Here is a 27,359-nt window from a genome sequence, read left to right as displayed (position 1 = left end):
ACTCTGCATCAGCTCTTGTTTATTGTCAAAGTAGATTCATGTATTGTGGGACATTATCCACAAGCCTTGTTTGAAATTTATGTCTTCCATTTTCTCCCCTCACCTTCCTTGTAATCCAAATGCTCTCGGGCAATGTGACAGCTTGAAGAATATAAAACTTGTGGGCTTGTGGGAGAAACATGGTTACCTATTGGCAACTATTTTCTCTTCCTTCTGCATGTCATTACACAGATCTTCTAGTTCAGTAGCTCTGTGGTTTTGTATTTGTGGCTGACAGAAAAAAAACCATAGTAAGACAAGGAAACTCATTAAAGTAAAATGTTAATTTAATTAATGCCACCAATATTCCTCCAAGAGATAGAGGTGTGTCCCCAGGGCCTGCAGTGGCCAACTTGCTGTTTAAAAGTACTAAACTGAAGTAAGAAAAAATATGCAAACAGATGCCAGAAAGGAAATTAATCGAAGCAGGAAAAGCATTTTGGGCACAGTGGTTTCTAATTCAGAACTTCCTTCATCCTTTAGTCAAGGATTTTACTTCCTTTCTCTGACTTCAATTTCATCATCTTGTTCTGACCTCTCTGTGCATGCAGTTTGCCATTAAATATATGGAACCCAGTCTTTGGTGATGTACCACAACACGTTGCATCCTGTGGAGTCGCTCTGGTTTACAAAGCACTTGCAAAGGGAATATTTGTCTGGAAGATGTTTCTTCTTTAAACTTGCAGTCACATTCAGACTTGGTCTCCTTTTATATCTGATACTATTGACTTTTTCTGTTCTGTAAGTGTCCTACCTTTCAATTAAAAGTAGTTTGCATTGCAGTAGACAGTTATGAATTCCTTGATCTTATTGCTTTAGTGAGAACTAGAGAGCTTTTATCCTCGATGTACTACAAATTCAAGTTGCTCATTTAGAAGCAGCGTGTATCTGCCTGTTGCTAAATTCTTTTCAATATTAAAATGCTAATTTTCAGTAAATGCATCAACTTGTGGCTCTTTTGAAAGTGCTGTTTGTTGCTTTGTCACTTTATTGCAATGTGTAAACTTCAAATAGCAATTGACTGTCTACAAGAAAAAATGTTTGTCTTTTCTTTCTTCTTTTCAGATCATGTCCAAAACGAAGAAAACTATGCACAAGTATTAGATAAATTCGGAAGTAATTTTTTAAGTCGGGATAATCCAGATCTTGGCACAGCTTTTGTAAAGTTTTCCACGCTTACTAAAGAGTTATCAACGCTGCTGAAGAACCTGGTGAGGACTTTCAAACTTCATTAGGTTTTTTTCCATTGTCAACACTGGTCTAGGTTTTCAGCAGTTTTGGGGTGTCCCACCTCCTTTCCCGTTCCATGCTTCATTCTTCATGCAGTAATTCGTTGTAATAGTGCATTAAAAAGCTGTTTGAAAATTGCATATGTGAAAATGATTGTGTCAGCATCTTTAAATTGATCTAGAAGAGGTTTTGGAAGAACATTTGCAGCACTTACAAGTTACTTCTGAAATTCTGCATGGTGCTTGTCTTTTTCCGAGTGTTTAAGTCCTGTTTTACCCACCTCCCATTTCTCTAAATGTCCTCAGCTAATCTTTGTGCACCAATTATCTTCTGTTCACATCCCTCCTTGCCAAATTATCATATGCGTTTCCATCTGTTAAAGGTTTTTCCTTTATTTTGCTCTAGATATGAGACTGTTTTGCTTTATCAGTCATGTTTCCAATTCATTTCAGCTACTGTTTTATGAAGTCTTCAACAATGTAATAAATGATTCTAAAATCTTGCCATATTGAAGTAAGATACTATTATTTAGATGGGGTTTTTTATTTTGACTAGCTGGCTACTGTTCAGTAATTTCAAACCAAGTATTAATGGCTTGAATTGGTTGTCCTTAATGGATATACTGGGGAAAACAAAAAAGCTGGAGTAATTTAGTGTTGTTCATGCCTTCTGAATATTGTTTTTCACAATTCACATTTGAGAGATGATCTTCAGTTTAGCTTAAATGGAAACTGATTAAAATGGTTGAGAATGAAAACAACAATAGCTATTCTTCCAGCTGTGTATTGATAAAGAAGAAACCTTAATTGCTTGTTGGCTTAACACTCATAATTCTTTTCTTTCTCTGACAAAATTGACATTGTGATGGAGGAGTTGGTTGTGATGGATTGGGATTAAAAAAAACAACAGAGGGCAAATTGCAAAAAGGCATAATCCTCTAAAATTCCCCTTTTAATTTCCATTGTGAAATAATGTTGTGTGGGGGTCATGTGCAAGCGTTTAAGCTCAGGAGAGAGAAAAACAGAACCTAGCTCTTCAAAGAGAATCAAAGCTTAGACTGTCTGCTAGAAACTCCTTTAGTGATGCCAGGGGAAGAAAAAAACTTTAGGGGTTTTAATCACTAAAAGTGATCAAGTTGCTTTTTCAAAATCAATATTTGAGCATTAATTATGTTGTTGCAATTAAGGAGAATTTTTTATGTACATGTATTTAAAATTGCATAATGCCACTTCTGAAAATGGAATATTGGATTTTTTTGTACATGCCTTTCGAATATACAAGGAGTTTGTGGCTGGAATGTTACACCTGGAGGACCTGTTTGAGTGGTCATTTTGATACTCTCATCTGTGGAAATCGTCTTTCACAAAAGTCCCTCAAAAATCAGTTTCATAAACTAAAATGTACTCAGAAGACCTTATAGAAGAAGGAAGCTGGGGCGTACATATGGTGGCTTAGAAACACTAATGTAACACTTCCTTACTGCTTTGGTTCCCAAGCAGATGATGTGGTGTCTTGCAGCCTTCCAGTCGTTCTCCCTGTCCTTCCTTAACGAGGAAGGGGAGAATTCATGGAGTATTTTAGGGGAGAAACGGAGAGAGGGATGAAGCAGGAGATGCAACAGACTTCTCGCTAGACTGGGATAGTACTGATACACCTCTGTTTGCTGTGATCATGACCCTTGGAGAGCCATATGCCCCATATGTGCTCAGATAAGCTCACAGCAGTGGCGTTTCCTAAACTCACGTTGGCAAAGATGAATGGTACATATCCACAGATATGTGACTGAACAGGCATGGACTTAACGGGGTGAAATTTAAACTCTGGAGAGTCCACACTGGACAGGGAAAGGAACAGTCTTCCCAACCAGCTGTGAATAATCAAAGAGCTGGTGACTCTCTTGGCTCCTTTTGCTTGAGGCTGAATTAACATGCACCTTGCGTGTTGTCTGCCTGTGGCACAATAGGTCCTTGCTTAAGAAACATTCGTTCCAAAACCTAATTTGCTTCCTAAATAGTTAAGCAGTGTTCAAATGTTTGCTTCAAGACTGGAGATTACCTTGAAGTACTTTCACAACTTTGCTTATATGCTGTTTTTAAAATATCACCCTATATAATAAAGATTAATCATAATGCTTCTGTGTCTGATGCGAGTGAATGTTTAGTAATTCTTCCTAGACTGGAATTTACTACTAATTCAGACATCTTGGGGTGATTGCAACTTCACTCTTGAAGTTTGATAAGATCACAATAAATCTTTCTTGTTTGATCACAGTACGTCTTCCTTAATTATAACAGTATAATGTTTTTCTCTTTAGCTCCAGGGTTTAAGCCACAATGTTATTTTCACTTTGGACTCTCTCTTAAAAGGAGACCTTAAAGGCGTTAAAGGGGTAAGTGTTGAAACCTAACTTTTTATTTAGGGATATGTTGTCAGGTTCAGCTGTCTTGTGGCTTTCTTTTTCATTCACCCAGGAGACTGTTTCTTACATTGGCATCCATTCATATTCCATATGTAATCCAAAGAGCTAATTCAGAATTGCCTGGACTCTGATGCTTCCTTAGATTTTGATTGTAAATTCATGTCTTAACATGCACAGGGAAGCAGTGCTTTACGAGATTCAAAAATAGCATTTTTTTCCAACTGCTGCCTGAAAAGTTTTAAAAGAAAACAGTATTTTTTTGTTGCTGTTTATAACTTAATATCTTAAAATATAAGGGCAAAGCTTTAAAAATGTTCTATGTGAATTTTCTGTTTCCCAAGGACCTCAAAAAGCCTTTTGACAAAGCCTGGAAGGATTATGAAACCAAATTGTAAGTATTTTTCTCCCTTTTCCTCTCCCCTTCCTCTCCATTCCTTTGTCTTCCCAAACTGTGTACTGTATCCGTGGATGTAAATGTGAATATGAGCAAGGCAACTCTCTGTGGATCTCTCCTCTTCACTAATAGAAGCTACTTTATCTTTGTGAAGTAGTAAAGAATATACTTGATGCATGGATACTGAGCATGGTAAATGAATTGTGGAGATTTCTGGTGGCACTTACACATTTTATAACCATATACATAAAATCTATCGATAGTAAAAAGTGAGATTTATATGTTGTCCTGTATTGCAGAACTGCATTGTTCTGAGACAAGAATTTGAGTGGAGTTGGTGTGACTTCTGAAGTACCTGTGGCTTTAAAAATTATTTTCTTGCTGTAAAACCTGTCTTTTCTGGGTAAAGAGTGATTTATAAAAAGAGAAGGTTGGAAACCAGTAGTGTCAGAGTTGCAGAACTTAGTGGAATGGTTCAGAATGCTCTCAAGGAAGTGATGGACAGTTGCTTTATCAGAATTCAAGAGCCCTCAGGAGTTAATTCATATTTCCTATCCTTTCATTTATTCCTCTTTTTAATCCTCTTATTAGCTTTGTTTCATTTATCTTTAACCAGGAAGGGGAAAAAAAGCTATGAAAGAAAAAGTCAGGCCACTAAGAAGTGCTGCAATATTTATTATCAGTGTAATAAATGTTTCTTACCTACTTATAGTGACCCTTGCCTTCAAAATTTATTACTATGCTAAAACCTTGTGAACAGCTGTACTGGGAATGAGGTTATTACTACTCTAAGGCAAAAAGGAGATTCCTATATCAAAACTGCATCATTGTACTCAGCTGAGCATTCAGGTTTACATGCAGAATTAGTGGGTTTGTTCCTTTTTAGTTTAGTTCTTGCAGATACTGCATATTTTGCAAAATTATTGATTTGTTTTTATAGACAGCAAACTGGTTTAAAACAAGAAATTATTTCTGCCTCTCAAATTGCTATATGTAAAATCAGGGATATCTTTGCAGCCTGTTTATACCAAACGCCAATAAACAGAAGCTGGGGGACACAGGTGTCTCATACAGACTCAAAACATGGAATCATGTGTGGGATTCTGTTCAGAAATTGAAAAGTTTACAGAAAGATGCCTGTTGTCTTGTTGCTGTTTTATTTTTTCCCCTCTTGTGAGTAACTTTCACTTAGGCTTCCTAAGACCAAGAAGGAGACATCCCTTAATGTTCTCGGAGAACCCCATTTCCCAGGATTTGTTCCAGACCAAGTAACAAGTTAAATTCAGAGGCTCAGTGCTGAAAAGTGCTTTGTTCTACGTGCAGACATCATGCCTGTCTTAATTAGAGAAAAGCAGAGTTCCAAACCAAATGACTTAATCCTATTAATCCTAGATACGTAAGGAGAGCTACAGTGCAAAGCTCTAACTGAAGTCTCAGGGTTGCCTCTTAGTTCCACGTTTGCATTTCCCTATTTCAGAATTTGGCTTCCTCTGAAAATGTAATGACTGGAAGTCGTGTCATTTACCACTGGTGGTGAACTTTGTTTTCTGCCTTACTGGTTTTCTTAATTCCTGCCTTGTGAGCATGAAATGTATTTGATTGTTATTCTGCCATTTTCCTGACAAATCAATAGTTTCTTGTATGTATGCTTTACACTACAGTATATAGAGATGAAAGCTATGGAGCACATCATATAGAAAGAGTGAGATTTCAATTTGTTCCCCCCTTCCCCACCAAGTAGGACACAAACTAGAGAAAAGAATTGAAGGAGGGAAGGACAGCTTCATGACTCCATTACTTCTAGACACTTATTTCATTCATATATAGATAGATAAATATACATAAAAATATGTATATATAGGATTTGGTATCATAGGGGAACTTAACTTCAGAATGGCTTTTGTAATATTTCTTGGTAATTTTTCTCCTAAATAATACAAGATCACATGATAGTAGAAATACTTTAAGGTGTTTTCTAATTAAAATTTCAGTACAAAAATTGAAAAGGAGAAAAGAGAACACGCGAAACAGCATGGGATGATAAGAACTGAAATAACAGGAGCTGAGATAGCAGAGGAAATGGAGAAGGAAAGGCGGCTATTTCAGCTACAGATGTGTGAAGTAAGAAACACGTTTCGGCTTTTAATTATGACACCATAATTTGAAAGTAACTTGTGGGCCTTTTACTTGATGGGGGTGAAATCTTAATTTGTTGTTTAAAAGGGGTGGAGGGAGGCCATGATCTCAAGGTCACACAGTACAGCAATATAAAGATGATTATTTTAGCAGCTCTACAAAACCTGGCTTCCTTTTGTTTTATTCCTTTCTTATTAGATTATTATGCTAAAGTCATGTGCTAAAACTGCTAGAGAAATATTTCTTATTTTTTAAGGCTTATGGTTGAGCAGTTCAGGAAGTATTTTTGATCTCTTTCTTCCAACATGCTTTCTGAAGCCTTTTAAAATTTCTAATGAAGTTATAAATGATAGTGATACATTAGTTCCATAAAGCTGCTTTTTATATTAGCAGTTCTCTTTATGGTGTTTTAGTTGTGAGTACTTTATTGCATAGTATTTACATTTTTAGAATATGTCAGTAATTACTGCAGTAGCATTAAAAAAGGGACGTCTTAAGACAATTGTAAAAGATAAAACTTATTCCTGAATTTGTTTTACGTTTTGGAGTGTTTGAAATTTTTAGGAATGGCCAAATGAACTGTTAAACCGTGGTGGACTGGTGGCTTACGAGTGAGCACCCAGCTTAAACCCAGAGATAATGAATTCATTGAGCACATGATGCTTTATTGATTAAAAACTGTTGAAGGTTGTGGGGCATAATTATCAACACGTTTTTCACTGTATCTACAGTATCTTATTAAGGTTAATGAAATCAAGACCAAAAAAGGTGTGGACCTTCTGCAGAACCTGATTAAGTATTATCATGCACAATGCAAGTAAGTACAAGGCTTTGAAACTTTACTTACAGTTTCCTTTTTTACATGAGTGCTTGTTTCAGTTTGGTTTGAATTTGTTTTAGTTGCATCAGGAATTTTTATATCATAATCTTAATCTGCCAGGTGCCTTCACCTTCATCTTAACACAGCCACTCAGTAGAGAGTGTGAGAGTAAGTGACTGGGTCAGGGGAGCGACAGAGAAAGGGGCCAAGGGAAAGCCTCACTTGTTGGATTAATTTTAGTTCATGAGGCATAGATCTAGAATGTAATTTTAGAAATAGCTTTTTTATTCTATTTAATAGTTTTTAGAGTTTATGTAATATTTAAAGCCACTGTGACAGCCAGTAGTTTCTTTGAAATTTCTTGATATGAAACTGGTGAGATACAACCTTGTCATCAGTAGAACCACAGAGGCAAACGTACAGGAACTAAAGTTAAATACAGGAAGAAGGTTTTAGAAATTACAAAGGGGAAACATGCTGACTAGCAGTGATAGAAATAATCTTAGCTATATTCTCTCTAATTTGATATTTGTTAAAGTCACAATGGTGTATCTCCACTCCTGAAAGATGTTGTAGTTTAAAATGACTAGGAAGGCTGGTTTTGTTGGGGGTTTGCTGTTGGTTTGTTTCTGAACATGGAGGAACCTCATATGTTACTGTTTTTTCTGATTTTGATCCCCAAGACAATCTACTTTGTGTTGTGAATTATATGTATTCCTGATAAATCACAGGTATTTTCCATTATAGTTTCTTCCAAGATGGCTTGAAAACAGCTGATAAACTTAAACAATACATTGAAAAGTTGGCTGCTGACCTGTATAATGTAAGTTTACTTATAAGTAGTTTCATGTCTGAAAATGGAAATATTTTGCTTATATAAATACATTTTAGATATGACTGTAAGGGTGTATATCTCATTTGTATTTTATAAATGCAAAGTGTGGTCTTTGAATGTAGCTAGACTGAGGAAAAAAACATCTTGTCTATCCTAAGCTTTGTATTCTGCTTTTACAGTTATTAGGGAAAGCAACTTTCGTTCTATTACTAATTTAATGTTGCATTAAAATAAAACTAATTCAGAGTCTGAATTGGATTACATTGTTAGCACCAATTTTAGCTACCTCTAAAATTTCTCAAACCCAAAGTGCTTGATGATAGCACCACCATTTTTAAATGAATTAACTTGTGATGTTCATTCAAAGCAAGTAATAATGTGGAATCAAAACCTGCTTGTCACCCAAGTGCTTTTGTATTCTCTATTCAGAATTGTAATAATCCCATTTGCTATTGTAGTTTGTGGCTAAATTAAACTGTATTTTAATTCTTTAAATCATCTGTCAAGCTTATTGGATTTATTAAATTAATATTTCAGAAACTAATTTAGTTGCATTAGATATAGTGAGCCATTAAAGCATCACAGAACACAGCATGCAGAGTACCTTCGTTTTAGTTTGCTTTTCAAGTCATGTGTGCATAGAACAGGAACACAGAAGAATGGACTAGTCCATGAAAATAAACTCAGATATTACAGAAGCACAGAGCAATTGAGCTGATTGTTTAGGACATCTAAGCCAGTACATTGGAATACATAAAAGAAATAAAAGATGCAGCCAGAAAGCATGTAATGGCAATCTCTTTCCATAGATAAAGCAGACACAGGATGAAGAAAAGAAACAGCTTACTGCCCTTCGTGATTTGATAAAATCTTCTCTGCAGCTTGATCAGAAGGAGGTAAATCATTTAGACATGTTCTTCTCAGAGATCATGTCAATTTATGAATTATGTATTCAGAAATTAGTTTGTGTAGTTACCTGTTCAGAAGAGTGGGGCTTTGAACATCATGGCAAAGCTAGTACTTGGAATGTCCAGCTACATATCAGCAATAGTTTTAGATTAATTTTCTGTTTCCATTTTATGTATGAAAATAAATTACTCCTTTTTCTGGTGTAATTTTGGTGCACTTTTTTAATGTACTACAAGAACAGTTGTAATGGGTCAGATAGATAAATTCTTCATCTAGCCCAGTATCTTGTCCTTGACCATGATAAGGAATGAGTGTTCAGGGAAAAATGGAAAGGTGTGGGATGCACACTTCTTTGTTCTGTCCTGCCATCCTCCAGCCAGATTGTGTCCAGGATTTTCCTGACCTAGGTGATCCTGAGCAAGCCAGAGGAAGAACTGGAGGCTTAACCTTTATGTGTGGTTTCTGTATTACTATTCATCTGCCAACTCACCTGGATTTTGTGCTGTTGTTCTCCTTTCCAAACCCATTCTGCTAATACTGTATTGTAAGGAAGAAAATCTATGTGTTAACCAGATTGTAATGGCTGAGGCAGGGCAGTTGAAAGTGCATTATGAGTTGCACTGGTATCAGAGTGAAGGGGCAACATGCAATGTGCATTGTAGAGGTACTAGAATACTCTTTGAACTACGAGATAGATATAATGTACATGACAGCTTTAACAAGAGATAACACTGACTTTTTCCAAATCATAATGTCTGAGAGTCAGAAATACTGAATATCCCATGGTAAAGCTGAGAGTTGGGGAGTGGGGGCTTTTCTTTAGGAAGAGATTACCTAAGAGAAAACTGAACATAGGGTAAGCAAGCATTAGGAGTTGCTAGGTGTCTACTCAGCTTGTTAAATATTTATAATAATAATTCATATTTAATAATAATTAAACAGATACCATTCTCCTGCATATATATGATCATCCACATATCTGACTGGACAGCACTGCTCATACCAAATATACATAAAAATGTAATTTACAACCAGAGATACTGCCTCAGCCAAGTTTCCAACAGCAATCAATAATGGATGTTTAGAGTAAGATGCAGGGTGTTAAACGATGATATGCCCCAAAATACCCTCCCATTAGTAGTCTGAGTGTCTTTGCACTCTCTACACCACCCTATGGGTTTGCTCTCTTTGAATGTGTGCAGTTGCTTTTTGAAGCAGTTATATGGTCAGCTTCTGTTGCAGCTGTGTCTTACCCACCATTGCTCGAAGTGGTATGGAAAAGTCCTAAAGTTGACTGCTTTTTGACCAGTGCTTAGTGCAGAGAAGGTGGTGTTTGTCATTTAATCAGCTGTAAAGCTATAACCATATCATCCTGGTTTTGAATGTTAATAGTCAACTCACAGTATCTTATTTTTCCCCTCTGCATCACTTTGCATTTGTTTATGCTGATCTTCACTTGCCGTTTATTGTCAAGTTTACTGTCTTGAGGTCTTTGAGAAATTCTTCAGTCAGCCTTTCTTGGGTAGCCTGAATAATTTAATACCATGTAGCAAACTTTGGCAGTTTACTGTTCCCTTTTCCAAATTGTTTTAGTGTTAGACACCAGATGTGCTGGCACAGCTTTCTGTGAAACTCAGTTGTTTGTTTCCTGCTTCTTAGGTCATCTGAGGACTTTTCCTCTTGTCCTGTAGCAATGTAATTCTTTACCTTCCATAAGGAACACTAAGTGCCCATTGAAAGTCCAGGTACACTGTATAAGTCTGATATCTCTTACTAAATCCTTCAGAGAACTCCAGGACATTTTTAAGACATAACTATTATGTACAAAAGCTACACTGATTTCTCCAGTATATGTAATACTAAAGGTACTCTTAAAAGTAGTTTTCATTTATCTTCCTTATGTGGTGTGAAGCTTACTAAATCTTTACTTTCCTGGAATTCTTTTGGAATTTCTTCATAAGTAGGACTCTAGTAACTGGGGCAAGTAAGTATTTTTATGGGCTTCCATGTAATTTTGTAGGTAGCACATTGTGATTATGGCTACTGCGTGTAGATAAATGGCTTGAAGGTGGAATCACAATTAATAAGGAATGATTAAGTTATTCCTTATAGTGTGGTGGTGGTGGGTTTTTTTATTTTGAATACTTGCCTGTGTGTGCTTTTGTAATGTAGACGTACATTATATAGCAAATAAACCTTAGCCAGAAGGTTGCTCCTTTCCCTGCACCTTCAATCACTTTGTTCTGAAGGACAACACAGCCTTACCATGTACTGTACATGGTTTCCAGAGTTTCTTTGATGTCACAAATGATGACAGGAGCATTACAGAGCACCTTTGAACAGATCCCAATTTATTGTAGACCTGCCAGTTCTACCTAGTATTCAGTTTCCCCATATCTCATATTCTATGGTCTTTCCCAGTGCTCTGCTTGGTACTTCTTTTCCTTTCATCTGTGCACATGAACCTACTAGACCTCTTCCATAATACTTGCAGAGCTTCCCATACACACGTTACATGTGTAGTCTCCCCCGTATCTAAATCTCTCTATATGTAACTCATGCACAGTCTCCATCCTCAGCCCCAAAAGTTGAACAGAGAACATTAGATTGCAGGAGCATTCTAAAGTGTTTTTATGGATCAGTTCCCAACACACAGAGGAACAAGACCTGCTCTGTTCTCATGTACCTTTTTCTTCCACCAGCTGATTATCTGGGAAGCAAAGAAAAACACCTCCTTCTCTCCTTTGTAGAGTAAGTTCAAGCCATTGTGTAATCAGCCAGCTCTTGGAAATGAAGTAGGACAAGTGGGTTGTTCTTAAGTGCTGTGTATTGCACATACATGGCTGCATACAGGAAAAGTCAAGTTTCAAAAGTTGCTCACAGAGTATTATGAGGTAGAATAATTAAATACAACATGTATCTGAGTTTCACAATTTGCCTTGTTTAATTTTTGTGTTAAATGAGGTTACCTTCCACCAAAACAGAATAATTGCATTTCATTTAGTTTTGTAATAAAGTAGCTTCAGAGGCATCACCAGAATAAACTGTGCAACTTTTCTAATAGTGTAGACAAATCCTAAGACTCCTAAAAAACAGTGTTTACATGTATGTTATCTATATAAAAAAGTCATAAAGTGGTTGGCTTGAAGGGAATTGAAATGTGTTCTAGAAGGAAAAAGAACAATATTGTGATTCTCAGATATTCAAGCGAATCAGGGGAGAGAGAGAAATCTGCTGTGAGGAAAGAATCTTCTATTTGTATAAAATAACCATTTGATCACATGGATGTTCAAGTGTCTGTTTCAAAATCAACGTGAGGACTTACATGAGTCAGAACAGAATGATGCTGGCATCATTCTGAGGAGGCTGATAAAACAATGTCTCTGTTGCTTAGGTGTTCAATGTTTAAATCCTGAAATAGCATGCCAGTAGTCATTACTCCTTCATTAAGTGACAAGGAAACTTGAAGACACAGGGCTTGAATTTTACCAGTCACCTCTCCATCGCTGTGCATATCTGAATCTTCAAGTATGTAAAGCTGGGCTTTATTACTGTGGCAGATGGCCTGGTCGGTTGTGATTATGAATACATTTTCCCCCTTATATTAGTGCATTATAATCTCACAGTTGGAAAATTTATGGCTTAATGGAAATGTTGAAGAATATGAAATGAATGGGATTTTCTCTGGTGGATTTGTAAGGATTCAGAAGTACTCATCAAAAATTACTTTGGCAGGGAAACAGTTTGAAATACTAAAATTGAGGCCCTAGTGGTATATAGCTTTAAGTTTCTTTTGAGCCATTGTGCAGGAGAAGAAAGTTGAAAGTAGTGATTCCTGTCCAAACTGTAAATTCTGCCACCTTTAACCTCTTTGGAGTTGCCATCAGATAAGTGAGAGTTCCTGCCCATCCCAGGCTGCCCTGCTGCCCCATGTGACAAAAGATTCCTGTATAGCTGTTAAATCTATTAAAGCATTTAGGATATTGTTGAATTTGGAATAGTATATATGGAAAAGCTACTCTTCAGACCCACACTTTCAGTGAGGGAAAAAATGTACCAAAACCGTACTCTTGCTCAAGGTCTCATAATGCAACTCTTGCATCTTGTTTCACTCTTGTTTCACTCTTGCATGCGTTCAAGGTGTTTCTTTAGCGTTATGGACATCTGTAATGCTCGTACACATTATGCTGCAGACCTGTCTCTCCATCGGTGAAATCTCTGCAATTACCTGGCTCTTGGAAAAGCACATCTTGACAGTGTCTGAATCTTGGGTTGTGCTGAAGTGCTAGAGCTGTAGCTTTGCTGTGGGAAGTACAATTTACTGTGGCTCTGTTATCTGCAGTGTCTCTTGTGGCCACTGTCTACTGTCTTGGAATTAATTCAGGGCAGTTTCTGTTACACTGTGCAAGAATTGCCTGACTTTGTAAAATTACTATGGTTTAAAGCTTTTGTGGCAAATAGTTTAAGGAGCACTTGTATTTTAATTGTGTGAAGTATTTATATTGCGTGTTGAAGAATGCTTATATGTCTAAGAAGCTGAAATATTGAAGGAAATGAGACCTTTAATACAGGCTTCTATTCGCTATTTTTGTATGCGATTTATTGGTACAAATGTGAGTTAACAGCTTTAAGTTGAATGTAGCTAGTCTTTAGAATCATGTTTCATGTCTGTTTTCTTGATTCTTTATGTTTTGATTTCTTTCCTCAAATCTCCATCTGAGAGACTCTTTGGGACACGGATTTTATCTCATTTCCTTTTTTCCTATGCTAATACAAATAGGAGGTTTGAAATACACTTGTAATAAACGAGCTGCTTATTGTGGTGGTGTAAACATGGCACATTGCACACAGCCCCCATCCTGTTTCCAACAACAGCTGCCAGTTTTACCAAAGCACTTTTCCCATTATGAATTTGCTACAGCATGAAAAAACAGTTGTAAGGACACTGAACGAAAGAGGAGGGAGTCAACTTCAGTGTGTGTTGGTTGTGGTAATTGTAAGAAGAGGTTATTGCCAAGAGAGTAATGGAGCTCCTTTTGATCTTTTTGTGGGATTTTGTCAGACATTTTACAGATAAATGTGTCACAACTACATTTAAAACCATATCAGTGTGTCCTTAATGATACCTTTTTAGATACACTTGAAGAAATTAAAAGTTAGCTTTAGGCCTGATCTGTTTCAATGGAAATTCAGAATTTGCTTTGGTTTGGAAGAGACTACAATCTAGTTATCCCTTTAGACAGTTTAAATGTATTAAAGACTGGAAGACATTTAGTAAGAATTTCTCTCTCGGTCATCTTAGTTGCTTTTTGAAGCCAATGTCATGTATACAAGGTAGCACAGATTCTGTTACGATGTTTTGTTACGAGATGAGAAAAGGCACCAGTGTGCCTAAAAGAGTGACTTTTGCATTCTTGCTAGTCATGTTAGAAAGGGGAATCATTGTTTTACTACCTATGGGGGCTATACAAGTTATGTTCAAGGAACATGTTTTTTAAATAAAATAATAATTCTTGTTTTAAATTATTTGCTTTCTCTTCCCTCTATTGCTTTTGCCTTTCGTGATCGAAGTCTAGGAGAGTAAGTCAATGTTTTCATGAACTTTGGGGGATTTTTTTTTTTGCTGATGTGCTTATAACAAGTTAATCCATTTCACTCAATTGTTTCACTAGATCAGGCCAAAAGAGATTTCAGTTGACTTCATGCACTAAAACTCATGAGTTAGATGCCTATTTTTAATTGGATAAAAAGCCCCGGTGTTTGGTTTTGGTTTATAGGTGTATGTTTCTGTACATATGCATGCTATATTCTGTTGCTTTCTTTTTGAAATTTTATCTTAGTCTTTTTCTCTTTCATTATAAGACTATACACTATTCCTGAATTTCTAAAAAGACATTTTGAGATGAATATTTGCACTTAAACTGCACTTCAACTGCTAACGAAATAAGTAAATCTTGAACATGCAGTCAGTTCAGGATCACGTGATGTAAAAGCAAGCTCTCCTATGGATGTAAAACACGCAGTAGGAGTTCTCTCTTTAAATCTTTATGAATTTGTAAAGTTGTGGTAGAGAAGAGAAATCAATTAAAACAGGCTTAAAGGTTAGGAAAACTTACTGTGCGTATCAGGAAACATTAATGGCATTTTTCCCTTTTTTAGGATTCACAGAGCAGGCAAGGAGGATATAGTATGCATCAGCTGCAGGGGAATAAGGAATATGGCAGTGAGAAGAAAGGTTATCTTTTAAAGAAGAGTGATGGGTATGTTCGTGGAGCACATTGTACGTAGTGAGAATTCTGACTATGTTTCTGCACTGATTTCTGTTGTTTTCTGCTGTGGGTGCTACTGTGTAATGCTCCTAATGCACATGCCACAAGTACTCATGAATTTCACAGTTCAAATCACAACGCAGATCTGAGTTTAGTATGGTAAATGCAAAAAGCATGTCAAGCAATCATAAAAACCAAAGTCAGATTACAAAGAAAGCTGTTGTCTTTATGAGACTGTGAAAAGTGATTAAGACCTGTCATAAATCTCCAAGTTGCTTTTGGTGAGGCATTTAGTAAAAATTTGACTGCATCTGTTTGTTTCTCAAGGCTAATCTTCCCAAAATGTTAATGGGGATTAACACGTGTTTTTAAGTCATGTCTGGTTACTGAATTTGTTGTTGATGTTCTTCTGCAGGTTAAGGAAAGTGTGGCAAAGAAGAAAGTGCACTGTTAAAAATGGAATTCTTACTATATCACATGCAACGGTAAGTTATTTTTATACCTTTTAATTAAAATAATAAATTAACATTATCCTTTCCCAGTGAATCTGATGGTGTTAATCTACTGTTACAAAAAATATGCCATTTCTGCTTCTGACTGTTGAAGTTCTGTGGATTGTCAGAAGTTGGAGACAGACTTATGGAAGTATTGTTGTACTTGCTCTCTTAAATTCTTTCCTGTTGTCTGCTGCTGACCACTAGTGGGAACTTCAGGTTACATGGAGCAGTACATGTGTTCTTGCTACACCTTTGAGATACGGGATGAGATGCAGCTGAATAGAATGAAGTGGCTACAGTGTAGCTGCCTGCCTCAGAGCAAGATCCTGTAGACTCCTCTCCTAGCCACTGGAGAGCTGCTCAATGCAGCCAAAGGAGTCTGGGTAGATTTGATCGGATGGTGTGTTAAAAACTCAGCTCTGGCTGTTGGCTGTACTGGCAGACCAATAAGTAGCTCATACATAGATGTCATAGATGTTTTATTCCTACATAGGAGGTTCACTGTTTAAAGCATGTTAATGCTTAGACATTCATTTTGTAAAAGAAATTAAAATAGTTCAACTAATCAGAGTGAGACTAAAGGCTGGTTTGAAGTTAATTTCAAAACTTCCTGTGGGCTGTATGAAGTGAACTCTTCTTTAGCCTTCTAAAATGTCTTCAATTATTTTCCCCACTGCTGTAGCTTATAACAGTTGATTTAATACTTGCTGTAATGAAAAATTGCATAATAGTTTTACCATTGTTTTATGAAATAAAATTAAACCTTCAGGATTAGCATATTCTAAATTAAGGTTTATTCCTTTGATCCCCCTCAAATAGTCAGGAAGAGTTGCCGTGAAGATTTTAGGCTTGCTGAGATTTAGCGATCTCTCCATTCTGACAGGCCAAGTAAGACAAAGCCGTGCAGGTCTCAAGCGTTTTGAGGTTGTACATGTGTGCATGCCCACACTTTAATATCATGCATACCTGCTCCCAGAAAAGAAAAATAATCCTAAATCAAGACATTTTAAAAGTAAAATAAATTTTCTTTTTAGTCCAACAGGCAACCAGCTAAACTGAACTTACTGACCTGCCAGGTGAAGCCAAATGCTGAAGATAAGAAGTCTTTTGATCTAATATCACGTATGTAGCAATTTTAGTGCTCTCTTGCACTGTTATTGCCAAATGCATCATTGCCAAAAATGTCATTACAAGGTAATTTGAGTATAAATAAGGCTATAGTTCAAAATTCAGGCCTGTGTCCAGATACATGCAGTGCTTCACGAGTGTGCAGATCTCTAGTTTTGAAGATGGGTTCAATAGACAAATGAATAAAGAACATTTTTTGTGTGTGTGTGTGATATAAATACTGTTCATTTGTGACAAGGTTTTGCTTTGAAAGGTCACAATTTGACTCATGCTTATTTTTCTTAGTATTTCTAAACATAAGACTTTTGGAATATGTACATAAATCAAAATTCACTCTTTCATATTTCTCTGCTCCTTTTTAGCTTAGAATTGTTTTCCACAGCTATGAATAAAGTATTAATATTGCTGCTTAATAGCAGTTGCTCTTCAAGGCTTTAGTTGCCAAGTAGGTTTTAGTAACCTACTAAATATGTAGATATTTTAGAATTTATCATGTGCCAAATGAAAACACATGTTTATTCATTTCAGATAACAGAACATACCACTTTCAAGCAGAAGATGAACAGGAATACGTAGCGTAAGAACACTTCTATTTTTTCAAGTTTGTTTTGCCAATAGGGCTGTATAAAAACCCCACCTAACAGTGGAAATACATTTCTTATTTAATCATAGAATCATAGAATAGTTAGGGTTGGAAAGGACCTTAAGATCATCTAGTTCTAACCCCCCATAATGCAGAAGTAGTGCCTACTGCTGTGAATCTGTAAATGTAAACTATTTCGTGTCCCACTACAGGGCTCTTTGAAAACCTTTTAACACTAAAAGCAAAACAAAACCAAAACTCAACCAACCAAAACCCCATTTAGCTTGTGTACCCTGCCAGCACGTGGTTCGTGTGCGGTTGCTTGGCATGATACAGTAGATGAGGTTATTAGGGTGCAAATGAAGTGGTTTTTAATTGTTCTTAAACCTTCTGTGTCAACCTCTTTTGCGGTTATTCTCCTCCTGATCTTGCTTCTTCCTTTGAATTAAAAATAATCAATAGATAAAAGATTTTCATATAATACATAGAAAATATTTACAGGTGATGCATCTTTTGTACAGTAGAAATAAACAGACCTCTGAGATTTGTGTACTTCAGAATCCAGTAAACCGCTTCATTAATGCGTGTTTCCAACCAGATTACTCCCTTTAAAACAGTCTTTCTTCTTGCTGGATCAGAACTACTTCTTGTCTGAGAACCATGTACTACTTTTTTTTTCCTCCTGAATAGTTCTCTCTGTGTCATCAAACATGAGTTGTGCAGGAAGTTATAATCTAAGGCTCATTGCGTGACAGTTCCAGTGAAGAGGGCAACAAGCCTGAGCTTTCCAGGCTGCCTCATTCTTCAGGACCTGTTGTGCTCTTTTGTTACATGTCTCTATTCTAATGGAAGATTGTGTTGCTCCACGTGTATTTTAGAAGAGCGGGGAATGCCTGTAAGGAATTTCAGTTCTTTGGCAGTGTTGGGAGGCAATGATATTGACAGCTCAATGGTGGGACACATGAGGAGGCTGGGGAATTGACATGCAGCTATTTGCTTCCAGAGTCTCCCACAACTTTATGTTGGCTCTTAGAGTGTAAGGCTGACCTGCTAGTCATGTTTAGTGCATTCGTTCTGGAACTTAATTATTCCAGTAATGTTCTCAGTCAAGAAGAAAACACTTATTTCTGATCAGTAATGCACTTGATGAGTCATAAGGTTTTGTGTCTCTGCCATAAATTAGTTTTTACTAATTTGTTGATGTAAAAGGTCAAGAGTTTTGTCTCTTTGTTTTAACGCATGGGTAAGGTGGGGTTGAATACGTTAGTGACATAGTTCTTCTGATTGGCCCGTCAATCAGCTCCGCTTTCTCTTGGACTGTTGAAATTCCAGGCTGGGTTTGTTTCCCATTAAAAGCATAGTTTCCATTTGTTTACCACTGAAGTCTGGTTTATCACTTCAAAGTCCAGTGGCTGAGAAAATGACTTGTACCGGAATACAGAATCATAGAATATCTCAAGTTGGAAGGGACCCATAAGGATCATCGAGTCCAACTCCTTGCTCCTCACAGGACTACCTAAAACTAAACTGAGAGCATCATCTGGATGGTCCTTGAACTCTGACAGGCTTGCTGGTGTGACCGTGTTCCTGGGGGCCTGTTCCACTGACCGGCCACCCTCTCAGTGAAGAACTGTTTCCTAATGTCCCATCTGAACTTCCCCTCATGCACCTTCATCCCATTTCTTAGTATCCTACCCCTGGTCACCAGAGAAAGGAGATCAGTCCCTCCCCTCCACAGACACATGAGGAAGGGGTAGGTTGCGATGAGGGCACCCCTCAGCCTTCTCTTCTCCAAGCTGAACAAGTGACCTCAGCTGCTCCTCCTGAGTCTTGCCCTGGGGCCTTTCACTGTCTTGGTTGCCCTCCTCTGGAGACACTCTACTAGTTTTATGTCCTCCTTATGCTGAGGCACCCAAAACTGCACACAGCACTCGAGGTGGGGCTGTGCCAGTGCAGTGCACAGTGGAATGTAGCATCTTAATGCTGACACAAGTTTAGGAAGTTTCATTTGGCTGAAGAGACATTATTTGCACCCAAGTGTTAGGATACGTGCAATCAAACTAAGTGTATTTTGCCCACATTGGCACTGTAAGCCACCATCAAAAAGGTATTGTAAATCTACTCTGACAAGTGTTCTGTTTCAGAAGATTACTTAAGTGACCCAAATAATGGTATCTGCTTTGAGATGCACAGAGAAACCTTTTTATTTTTCTTAAAGAAAACTTCTGCAGTAGCTTTAGTTAATTGAAGTTCGTGATCCAGAATGGCTGTTAAGGTGTTGATGAAAAACTATTCTATAACCAGATGTTCTGTTTTTCTTGTGCAACCACTGAGTAGTCCTAAATTGCTTTATTATCTAAGGTGTCATGTGAACAACACCCTTTGACTTCCAATCTTTGAGTGTTCTGCAGTGATGTGATGTAGCTCCTCAGTTATAGTTGTCATCCTCTTGTTCCAATTTTCACCTGACTTGTATATGTGTACCTCACTGTCAACTGTTTCTTTTCCATCTTGTGTTTTGTCCACCCAGTTTTAGTGCTGCCTCTGTTCTGTCTTTTTTCCTTTGTGCACCAACTGATTTTCAAATTATAGAATCATAGAATCAGTTTCCTTCCATAAATCTAAATAGAGAAAAAAGCAGATGTATTTATATTCTAGTTTAACTGACCTTACATACATTTTCCTAGTGAGCATTTTAAACTGCTTCCTTAAATAGCTTCTCAAACTACTTCAATATAAAACTAATAATGATTTTAAAAAGCAGATGGTTTAAAATATAAATTGGTGAAGTCTGTGTTCTGTTACAGGTTTATTACTGCTTCCCCTCAAACCTTGCCTTGAGTTCAGTGCATTTCTTGATGATTTTTTAATTTCTTATTTCTATCCAGCCAGCTGTCTGTTGACCTTTAATTACTGCTTGACTGCCTTTAAAGTCTCAGTGGATTTTATTAGTGTCTCTAACAGATAAAGTACAATGTGTGCAGGGGAGAGGGAAGAGGTATGTCTGTATGTGTGCATATATATATATATATATATATATTTGTGTATACTATGAGAAACATAACCTCAGATCTCTAAAACAACCAGATTATTTTTTAACATATGCAATAATAGATGCTTTCTACTTTTTGATAATTGGATATTTGATATGGGATATTTGATAATTGTGCATAGGGCAAAACATGCTCCAGACAAAACCTTTTGGTTCTTTTCTACTCTCTTTTTGAAGCCCAAGAGTATCTTGATATATGTAGGAAATGCCTGGAATATAAACAAAGGTATTCCAAATTCCTGCTATGAAGAAACACATCTCACTTCAGTACAGTGTTTAGCAACAGTCTTCAGACGTTTTTTGCTTTGGGAATACCGAAGGAATGGGAAGGTTTTGATACTGTCTGTTGCTTCTTCCATACAAAGAAAGGTGTTTCTGAATATTTGAAAAATATTATGCTATTCCTGTTCTGTTTATGCATTTACCTGGAAATAACAATGTTGCAGTAGAGATTGTCAGAAGAGACATAGTTTTGTACTGCAAACTAAAATAACTATTAGACTGATTGTTGTCTTGGTGGGGAGGGAAATGAGGAGCTTTTATTGGCATAGAAATACTGGACTAATCCACCCAAAACTAATGAATGCTTCTGTCTCCTTCATTGGATCCAGAAGTCACCCATGATGCTAGATTTTTGTTTAGCCTCATGGTTTTCTTCCACACCAGGAATCTCCAGCAAACAGAATGCCTTAAAGGATCATAAGACTGCAGAGATCCAGAAAGAGAAGCGTAGTAACAGGTTGGACAACCTGTTTTACTGTATTAGATAGAAGACAAAGGGATTCTGTAAGACTTGAGTAAATTTTAAACTATTTGAAGAACACTACAGAGTATTCATAGAATCACGGAATGGTTTGGGTTGGAAGGGACCTTAAAGATCATCTAGTTCCACCCCCCTACCATGGACAGGGACACCTTCCACTAGGGCAGGTTGCTCAAGGCCCCATCCAACTTGGCCTTGGTATTACCAGAAGCTTTTTGACTGTTACCTTGACACTGGTGGTGGTGTGAAATAAAGCAAATACCTTTTTTAAAAAAGGAAGGAAAAAGGAGACTTGTACACATAAAAAAAAGAACAGCAGCAGCCGTAAAGCAGTCTATAAAAACTATTGACATTGAGTTAATGTATTTACTGATTTGAATCGTTTGGTTTGTGTGTAAAGCCTGCCAGGAGGTGACCAACTGGGGACTTGTGTTAATAACACCAGTCATTAGAGTGTGTCTGTTACAGTGCTTGTGTTCAATGGGCCTTGCTGCCTCTGTCTGGGGTGAGCTGACACCGCAACGCCTCTTGCTTTGCCTGTCCTACCGTTGGCACCAATGCTCTCTGGCTGAGGAAACACTACCAAAATGTTGCTGCTCTTACAGTTTAGAAACCCATAATATGGGAATCTGTATCATACTAACAGCTGGCTCAGTCATGTTGTGTTTATTTTAATGGCTTCTAATATATTTTTGATTGTTACTGCATAGTTGAGTTTTAGTCAAATTCTGCCTCTTTAACAAACTAATCAAACTGTAACCCCGAAAGAAATTGTCAACAAATGTTGGAATAAATGTTGTCTGTCTGAGTTTAATGATTATTTTATGCTGTTTGTTTAACCAAACATTAATATTAGAAGCAAGACACTGCTGCCTCTGAGCTTTTTAACATCGGATGTCGTCAGAAAAATTGCAGAAGAATGCCATCTAGTGCGGGTTCTTGGATGTTATATAACTAGAGAGACATAATGTCAATACATTGTTTTCTGGCATATAAACTATGGGGCAGATTTGTTTTTAATTTTTTCAATTTTTATTTTTAAGGTTGATGGGTTTTTAGTATTTTAAGCATTTTCTTGTGAATCCAACTTCCCAGATTGTTCTCTGCCTATGAAATTTACAAAATGTATGCATATGAAGTTGTTATATACAGCGCCTATATACCAGTTCAAGCTCTGAATCTGCAAGATTGTATATATGAATTTCTCTCTGAAGTTTGTCTTTGCATTATTATTTCAATGAGAAATTATGAATTTCAGTCTGAAGTCCTTTCAGTTTTAGATGACCAAAGCCATTTTAGCCCTTTTTAGCAGATTGGTGCAGATAATGGGGATATTGTAAACAGAAAAAGTGAGGACATTGCCAATTTAACATATTCCTATGTAAAAAATGTGTGTTTGCAGTAGATCTGAACCCATCTGAAATCACTGTACCTGGGGGGGATTTCTTTTTTTAACTTGCTCTTTTTCTAAGGCAACACTGCATCTGCAGCTTGCTTGTCCTTAGTGTCACTGCTTTCCCCTCTTCCACCAGGAGGGCAGCAGCCCCTGAGAGGGACTTTTTTGGTTCATTTTCAATTACTGCATTATTGTATAAACAAAACCTTGCAGAGTGGTTGGGGACAGGGGGAGCCATTGCCTGAAATGTCATGAACGAGTCTTGATTTGCTGCAGTCAACAGTTGCTCTTACAATTTGCTGTTGGCTCTCAGTATTGTTACTCCTTCGTCATGTTCCCTTCATTACCCATTTGTTGCCATGGCAGTTTTCATTAACTTGGTCATTACAGTCTGACTCTGAGTGCGCTGAGACCTGCACTTTGAAAGGCAACTAGCCATCAGCACATTAAAAATGTGCTTGCTGCTTCCTCTCTGAAGAGAGGTGCACGCTGGAGAAAGTGGTGGTTGCAATTTTCTCCTTCAATAATGGGATAGATTTCAGGAAGATCTCGGGCATCTACTTTTAAAGCAGTTAAATTTACAGGAGCTTAATGTCACCCTTTCTCTTCCACAGCTTCTGCTTATTTGAGGAACTTGAGAACTGTGCTGCTTTGGATTTAAATTGTTCACCAAAGGGACTTTAGAATTAAGACTTTTTTCTCTTTGCCTTTTCTCATTCTTACTTTTTCTCAAATCTTTCCTTTCCACCTCTCATTTTCCCCCCACTCAGTCTCTCACACAGTACAATCCTTCCCTATATTCCCACTAATATTTTGTTCCTGGCAAACTTTCTGTGGTTTATAGATTAACTTGTATTTGCAAATGCAGATCTTCATTAAGGTCTTTATCTTGTGCTAGATGGATATCAGTATTGACTAACAGCAAAGAAGAAGCATTAAATATGGCATTCCGTGGAGAGCAGAGCACAGGGGAGAACAGTTTAGAGGATCTGACAAAAGCCATTATTGATGACATACAGAGATTACCCGGAAATGAAGTCTGTTGTGATTGTGGCTCACCAGGTATCTCAATTTGTTAATGTCATCAACTTCTTGTTTGAAGCAAATTAATTTCTTTTAAAGGAGTGTTTGTAGAGTGCAAACTAATTTTCGAAGTGATGTGTAGATCAGTCTTCAACCTGTTTTTAAAAGAACAAATACAACTTTCATACGTTAGTTCCATTTAATTCACTAAAATATTTTTGTGTGTTGTCTGTGCTTACTTCCAGCAGTTCAAGCCCCTCTGGAGTTTGAACTGTTCTTGTTGCACTGTCTCTAGATGCTTGTTGCACTTGAATGGAAGTTGCTTGGCATCACTGATCCTGTGCATGCTACTAAGTAGAAGTGAGTAATGCATAGACAATGATTGTGGAAAAATTGACCTGGCCAGGATCTTACTCTGAGGTTTTATCTTGGCATGAGACTGCTGGAACTGCAGTATCAAAAATATTCGGTCTTGTGCAAAGAATGAGACCCAGAGTTGGAATCCTATCGGATAATATCTTCAGAAGTACAGAGATACAGGTCAGTTACATGCCACTTAAAGCTTGAAAGGAGTCAAATTGTCATACTACTGAATTGATACGGTAGTTGGCAGCTGCTACAGCTTTCACATCTAAAGGGAAGGTAACGTTCCTTTGGAACTGAGTAGGTAGCAGCTACAGGATACATACTTACACAGAACTGATCCAAATAAATACCTAGATAAAAATTACAAAGTGGAATATAATTCTGGAATTGGTTCATTCAATTATTCCATGATGTAAGGCTACAGAAATTTAGGATTACAGTTCTTACTCATCTTTTAATTTATAATGAAGCTTTAAGCTTCAGTCCTGCACCCCAGCTTGCTGCTTTGAAACTCTTGCTTTGTCTGTTACTATTTAAGATAAAAGAAGAGAATAATTTGAAAATAGGTATGTGTATGAAACATGTCTGGAGTTTTTTCTTTTCCTTAAAAACTGGTCTTGCTTCTTATGTAGCATTCATAGTGTAAGATCTCATATTACAAACAGATCTCCTACATGACAGCAGTATTTTTTTTGTCCTGGACTAGCCAGCATTACTTAAATGTTCTACAACATATTACTATTTCACATATTGGAAAATGCTATAGTTAATCTTTTATGAAGAAAAACTATTTAAAATGTAAGAAGTAAAGATTAAAACTTTGTTGCCAACAGTGGAATTTAGGAGATCTGTTCTTTTAAAAACAGGAAAGAAAAGCCTGAGTTTCTAGAAGAAACAAATTCTAAACGTATTCAAATACAGTCATTCAGTATGGATTTGTAAGTCTAAATTTAGTGCCTTTGGGACTGTCCTTAAATCTGAAAAACTTAATTCCATTGGCAGCAATTTGTGGTTAAATTTGCACTGCGGTTTGGAGAAAAATATGGAATATTTTTAGTTAATTTCCATTTATTAAAGCGTTAAATAAGGAATCATTTCAAATTCATTGGGATTTCTTACCACCATTGAAAACCTTTTCTTGGACTTGGATTAAATACTTTGGTTTTCAATTCTGCAGATCCGACATGGCTATCAACTAACTTGGGCATTTTAACCTGCATTGAGTGTTCTGGAATACACAGAGAAATGGGTGTCCATATTTCTCGAATCCAGTCTTTGGAATTAGACAAATTAGGAACGTCTGAACTCTTGGTAAGTTCCTTTAATTTGGATTCTTTTTCTTTTCAGGTCAGATGTTCTGTATGTAGGTATCACTCAGGTATCATTCAGGTATATAATTTACTGTTAAATTTCTTCAAGATAAGGGGCTTTGCAGAATGTTGTCTTTGCAGAATGTTGTTTGTATCTATCTTACAGGAGGGTTTTTACTATTACGTGTTATTGATGCTTTTGACCATCTGTCACATGTTACTTTCTGGTTTTGCAAAATGAATATTGACATTAGTGCCATCAGAATTTTGCCTCTCATTAGCTGATCTTGACCCTAAATCAGGGCAGCACAAAATCTCATGTAATTAAAGAAAATGAAAGCTAATTTCACTTGACAAGTGAGAATGACCATTGCTAATTTCGACAGAAGAATGGTGAGTTAATCTTTTAATTTGATGGGAGAAACCCTGTAACATTAAAGTTACTCAAGGAATTTGATGTGGCTACTAAAACTAAAGCAAAACCAAACCCAAAGAAACACGAAACAAGAAACAAAGAAAGAAAAAACACAGTTACAGCAGGTTTATCTCCTCAGCTGTGCCTGGTGTGTGAGAAGACACTTGTCACAGAAATTTTGTATGGGAAACTTGAGAGAAGGCGGTTCTGGATTTGTGTCTGGTTTAACATTAGCATTAGAAGTACTTTTGAAATCCTGAGTTGTCTTCAAAGTTAGTCATTTAAATCTAATTTTGTTAAGTGTGACTTTGCAGTAGGCCTGAGCTCCTTTCCAAAAATAACTTCCTGATTAGTTTACTAAAATTCAGTGTTGATGCTGCTAGTTCCTCATTCTGTTCTTATACTGGAGGCAGATTGTCTTCAAATACAACTGATAAGCAGTGGCTGTGAAGCCTATTGAGCAAGAACTGGGATGATGGGATTCACACTTAAAAATACTTTTTAATTCTTTTATGTTTAAGTGTAATCATTGTGCTTTGATTTTTACAATTCTGTGTGTTCCATCTTTTATCAGTAGTGTGGAAATGCACATTAATAGTCCAGGTTGTGGTATATTTTATTTTGTTTTTCTTATTGCAGCTGGCCAAGAATGTAGGAAATACTAGTTTTAATGATATTATGGAAGGGAATTTACCTAGTCCTTCACCTAAACCCACTCCATCAAGTGATATGTAAGTCTGGAATCTTTAAATTCTTTAACATTGTTTGCTGTGGAATATATACATGATCTAAAATGTCTTAAACAGTAACCAAGCCAGAGGGGGACTGGGACAGCAGAAGACTGGGATTTTTCACTCCACCTGAGGGGTTTCTTTCTTGTCATGTGGTCACATTTTTGTGACCACAGCTTCTTGGTGTGGAAAACTTTTAAGTTTGGGTTTCAAGATTCATTATTTTGAATCTTGAAAGCTTTTGAGTTTTGTAGGATACCCTCAGGTGATAGACAATGGGACTAAAGGATACTAGCTTCAGGGACTGTCTTGAGAGGGACATGAGCTTTTTCTTCCTTTCCCTGGTGTTGGAGTTGCACAGAGAGCAGAATAGATGTGGTTTTGCCACAGAAGGCCTTTCAATCTGTTACTCAGTTGTCTTTTTTAGTCCTATTTTTAGCATCTTATTCATGCTTATCTTTTTTTAACAGGTAGATACATTTCCATGAGAAATCATATTTCAGGCTTTGTTTTTTCTTTGGTCTTAGTCCTCAGAGTCAGAGTAATTTTTGTATGTAACAAGAAGGAAGGATAAAATTGAGTACATACCTTGTTTTGGGCTTGTTTGCAAGAAAGACATGCATGATAATAAGAAATAATACGGTCTTTATCAATAGTTTTCTTCTTCAATTCTCAGGTCCTGAATTAGGCAAGATGAATTTAAATTTAAGTCATTGACCCATTTTTCTAAGTATTTCTAAACCAAGCTCTATTTTCACACCCCACAGGACTGCACGTAAAGAATTTATCACTGCTAAATATGTAGATCATAAGTTCTCTAGGAAGACTTGTGCATCTGCAGCAGCTAAACTGAGTGAATTACTTGAGGCTGTCAAATCCAGGGATTTACTTGCACTAATTCAAGTCTATGCAGAGGGGGTAGAGCTAATGGAGCCACTGTTAGAGCCTGGACAGGTAAGCTTATCAGGTAAACAAAGCAGAGTGTTTTAGATAATGTGTACTTGTAAAATGTCTGGGACTGGGGCTGCTCTCTTGGATGCTAAA

General features: G+C 36.9%; 1 protein-coding gene across 1 annotated transcript in view; it reads left to right on the top strand.

Annotated features, from left to right (window-relative positions):
• Positions 1–1,104: 1,104 nt before the first annotated feature.
• Positions 1,105–27,359, top strand: part of ASAP1 (ArfGAP with SH3 domain, ankyrin repeat and PH domain 1) — a gene marked incomplete at its 5' end in the record, with an annotated part of 62,552 nt that continues 36,297 nt past the window's right edge. Inside the window, 15 exon segments of the mRNA XM_010023930.1 lie at positions 1,105–1,250; positions 3,584–3,658; positions 4,030–4,079; positions 6,074–6,203; positions 6,950–7,035; positions 7,786–7,861; positions 8,683–8,769; positions 14,942–15,042; positions 15,467–15,536; positions 16,583–16,670; positions 17,205–17,253; positions 23,369–23,532; positions 25,037–25,170; positions 26,224–26,315; positions 27,083–27,269. Of these exon segments, the coding sequence (XP_010022232.1) occupies positions 1,105–1,250; positions 3,584–3,658; positions 4,030–4,079; positions 6,074–6,203; positions 6,950–7,035; positions 7,786–7,861; positions 8,683–8,769; positions 14,942–15,042; positions 15,467–15,536; positions 16,583–16,670; positions 17,205–17,253; positions 23,369–23,532; positions 25,037–25,170; positions 26,224–26,315; positions 27,083–27,269 (1,535 nt within the window).

The sequence above is a fragment of the Nestor notabilis genome, unplaced genomic scaffold (genome assembly GCF_000696875.1).
Source record: "Nestor notabilis isolate BGI_N333 unplaced genomic scaffold, ASM69687v1 scaffold6771, whole genome shotgun sequence".
NCBI lineage: Eukaryota > Metazoa > Chordata > Aves > Psittaciformes > Psittacidae > Nestor > Nestor notabilis.
This window is presented reverse-complemented; position numbering and strand designations above follow the sequence as displayed.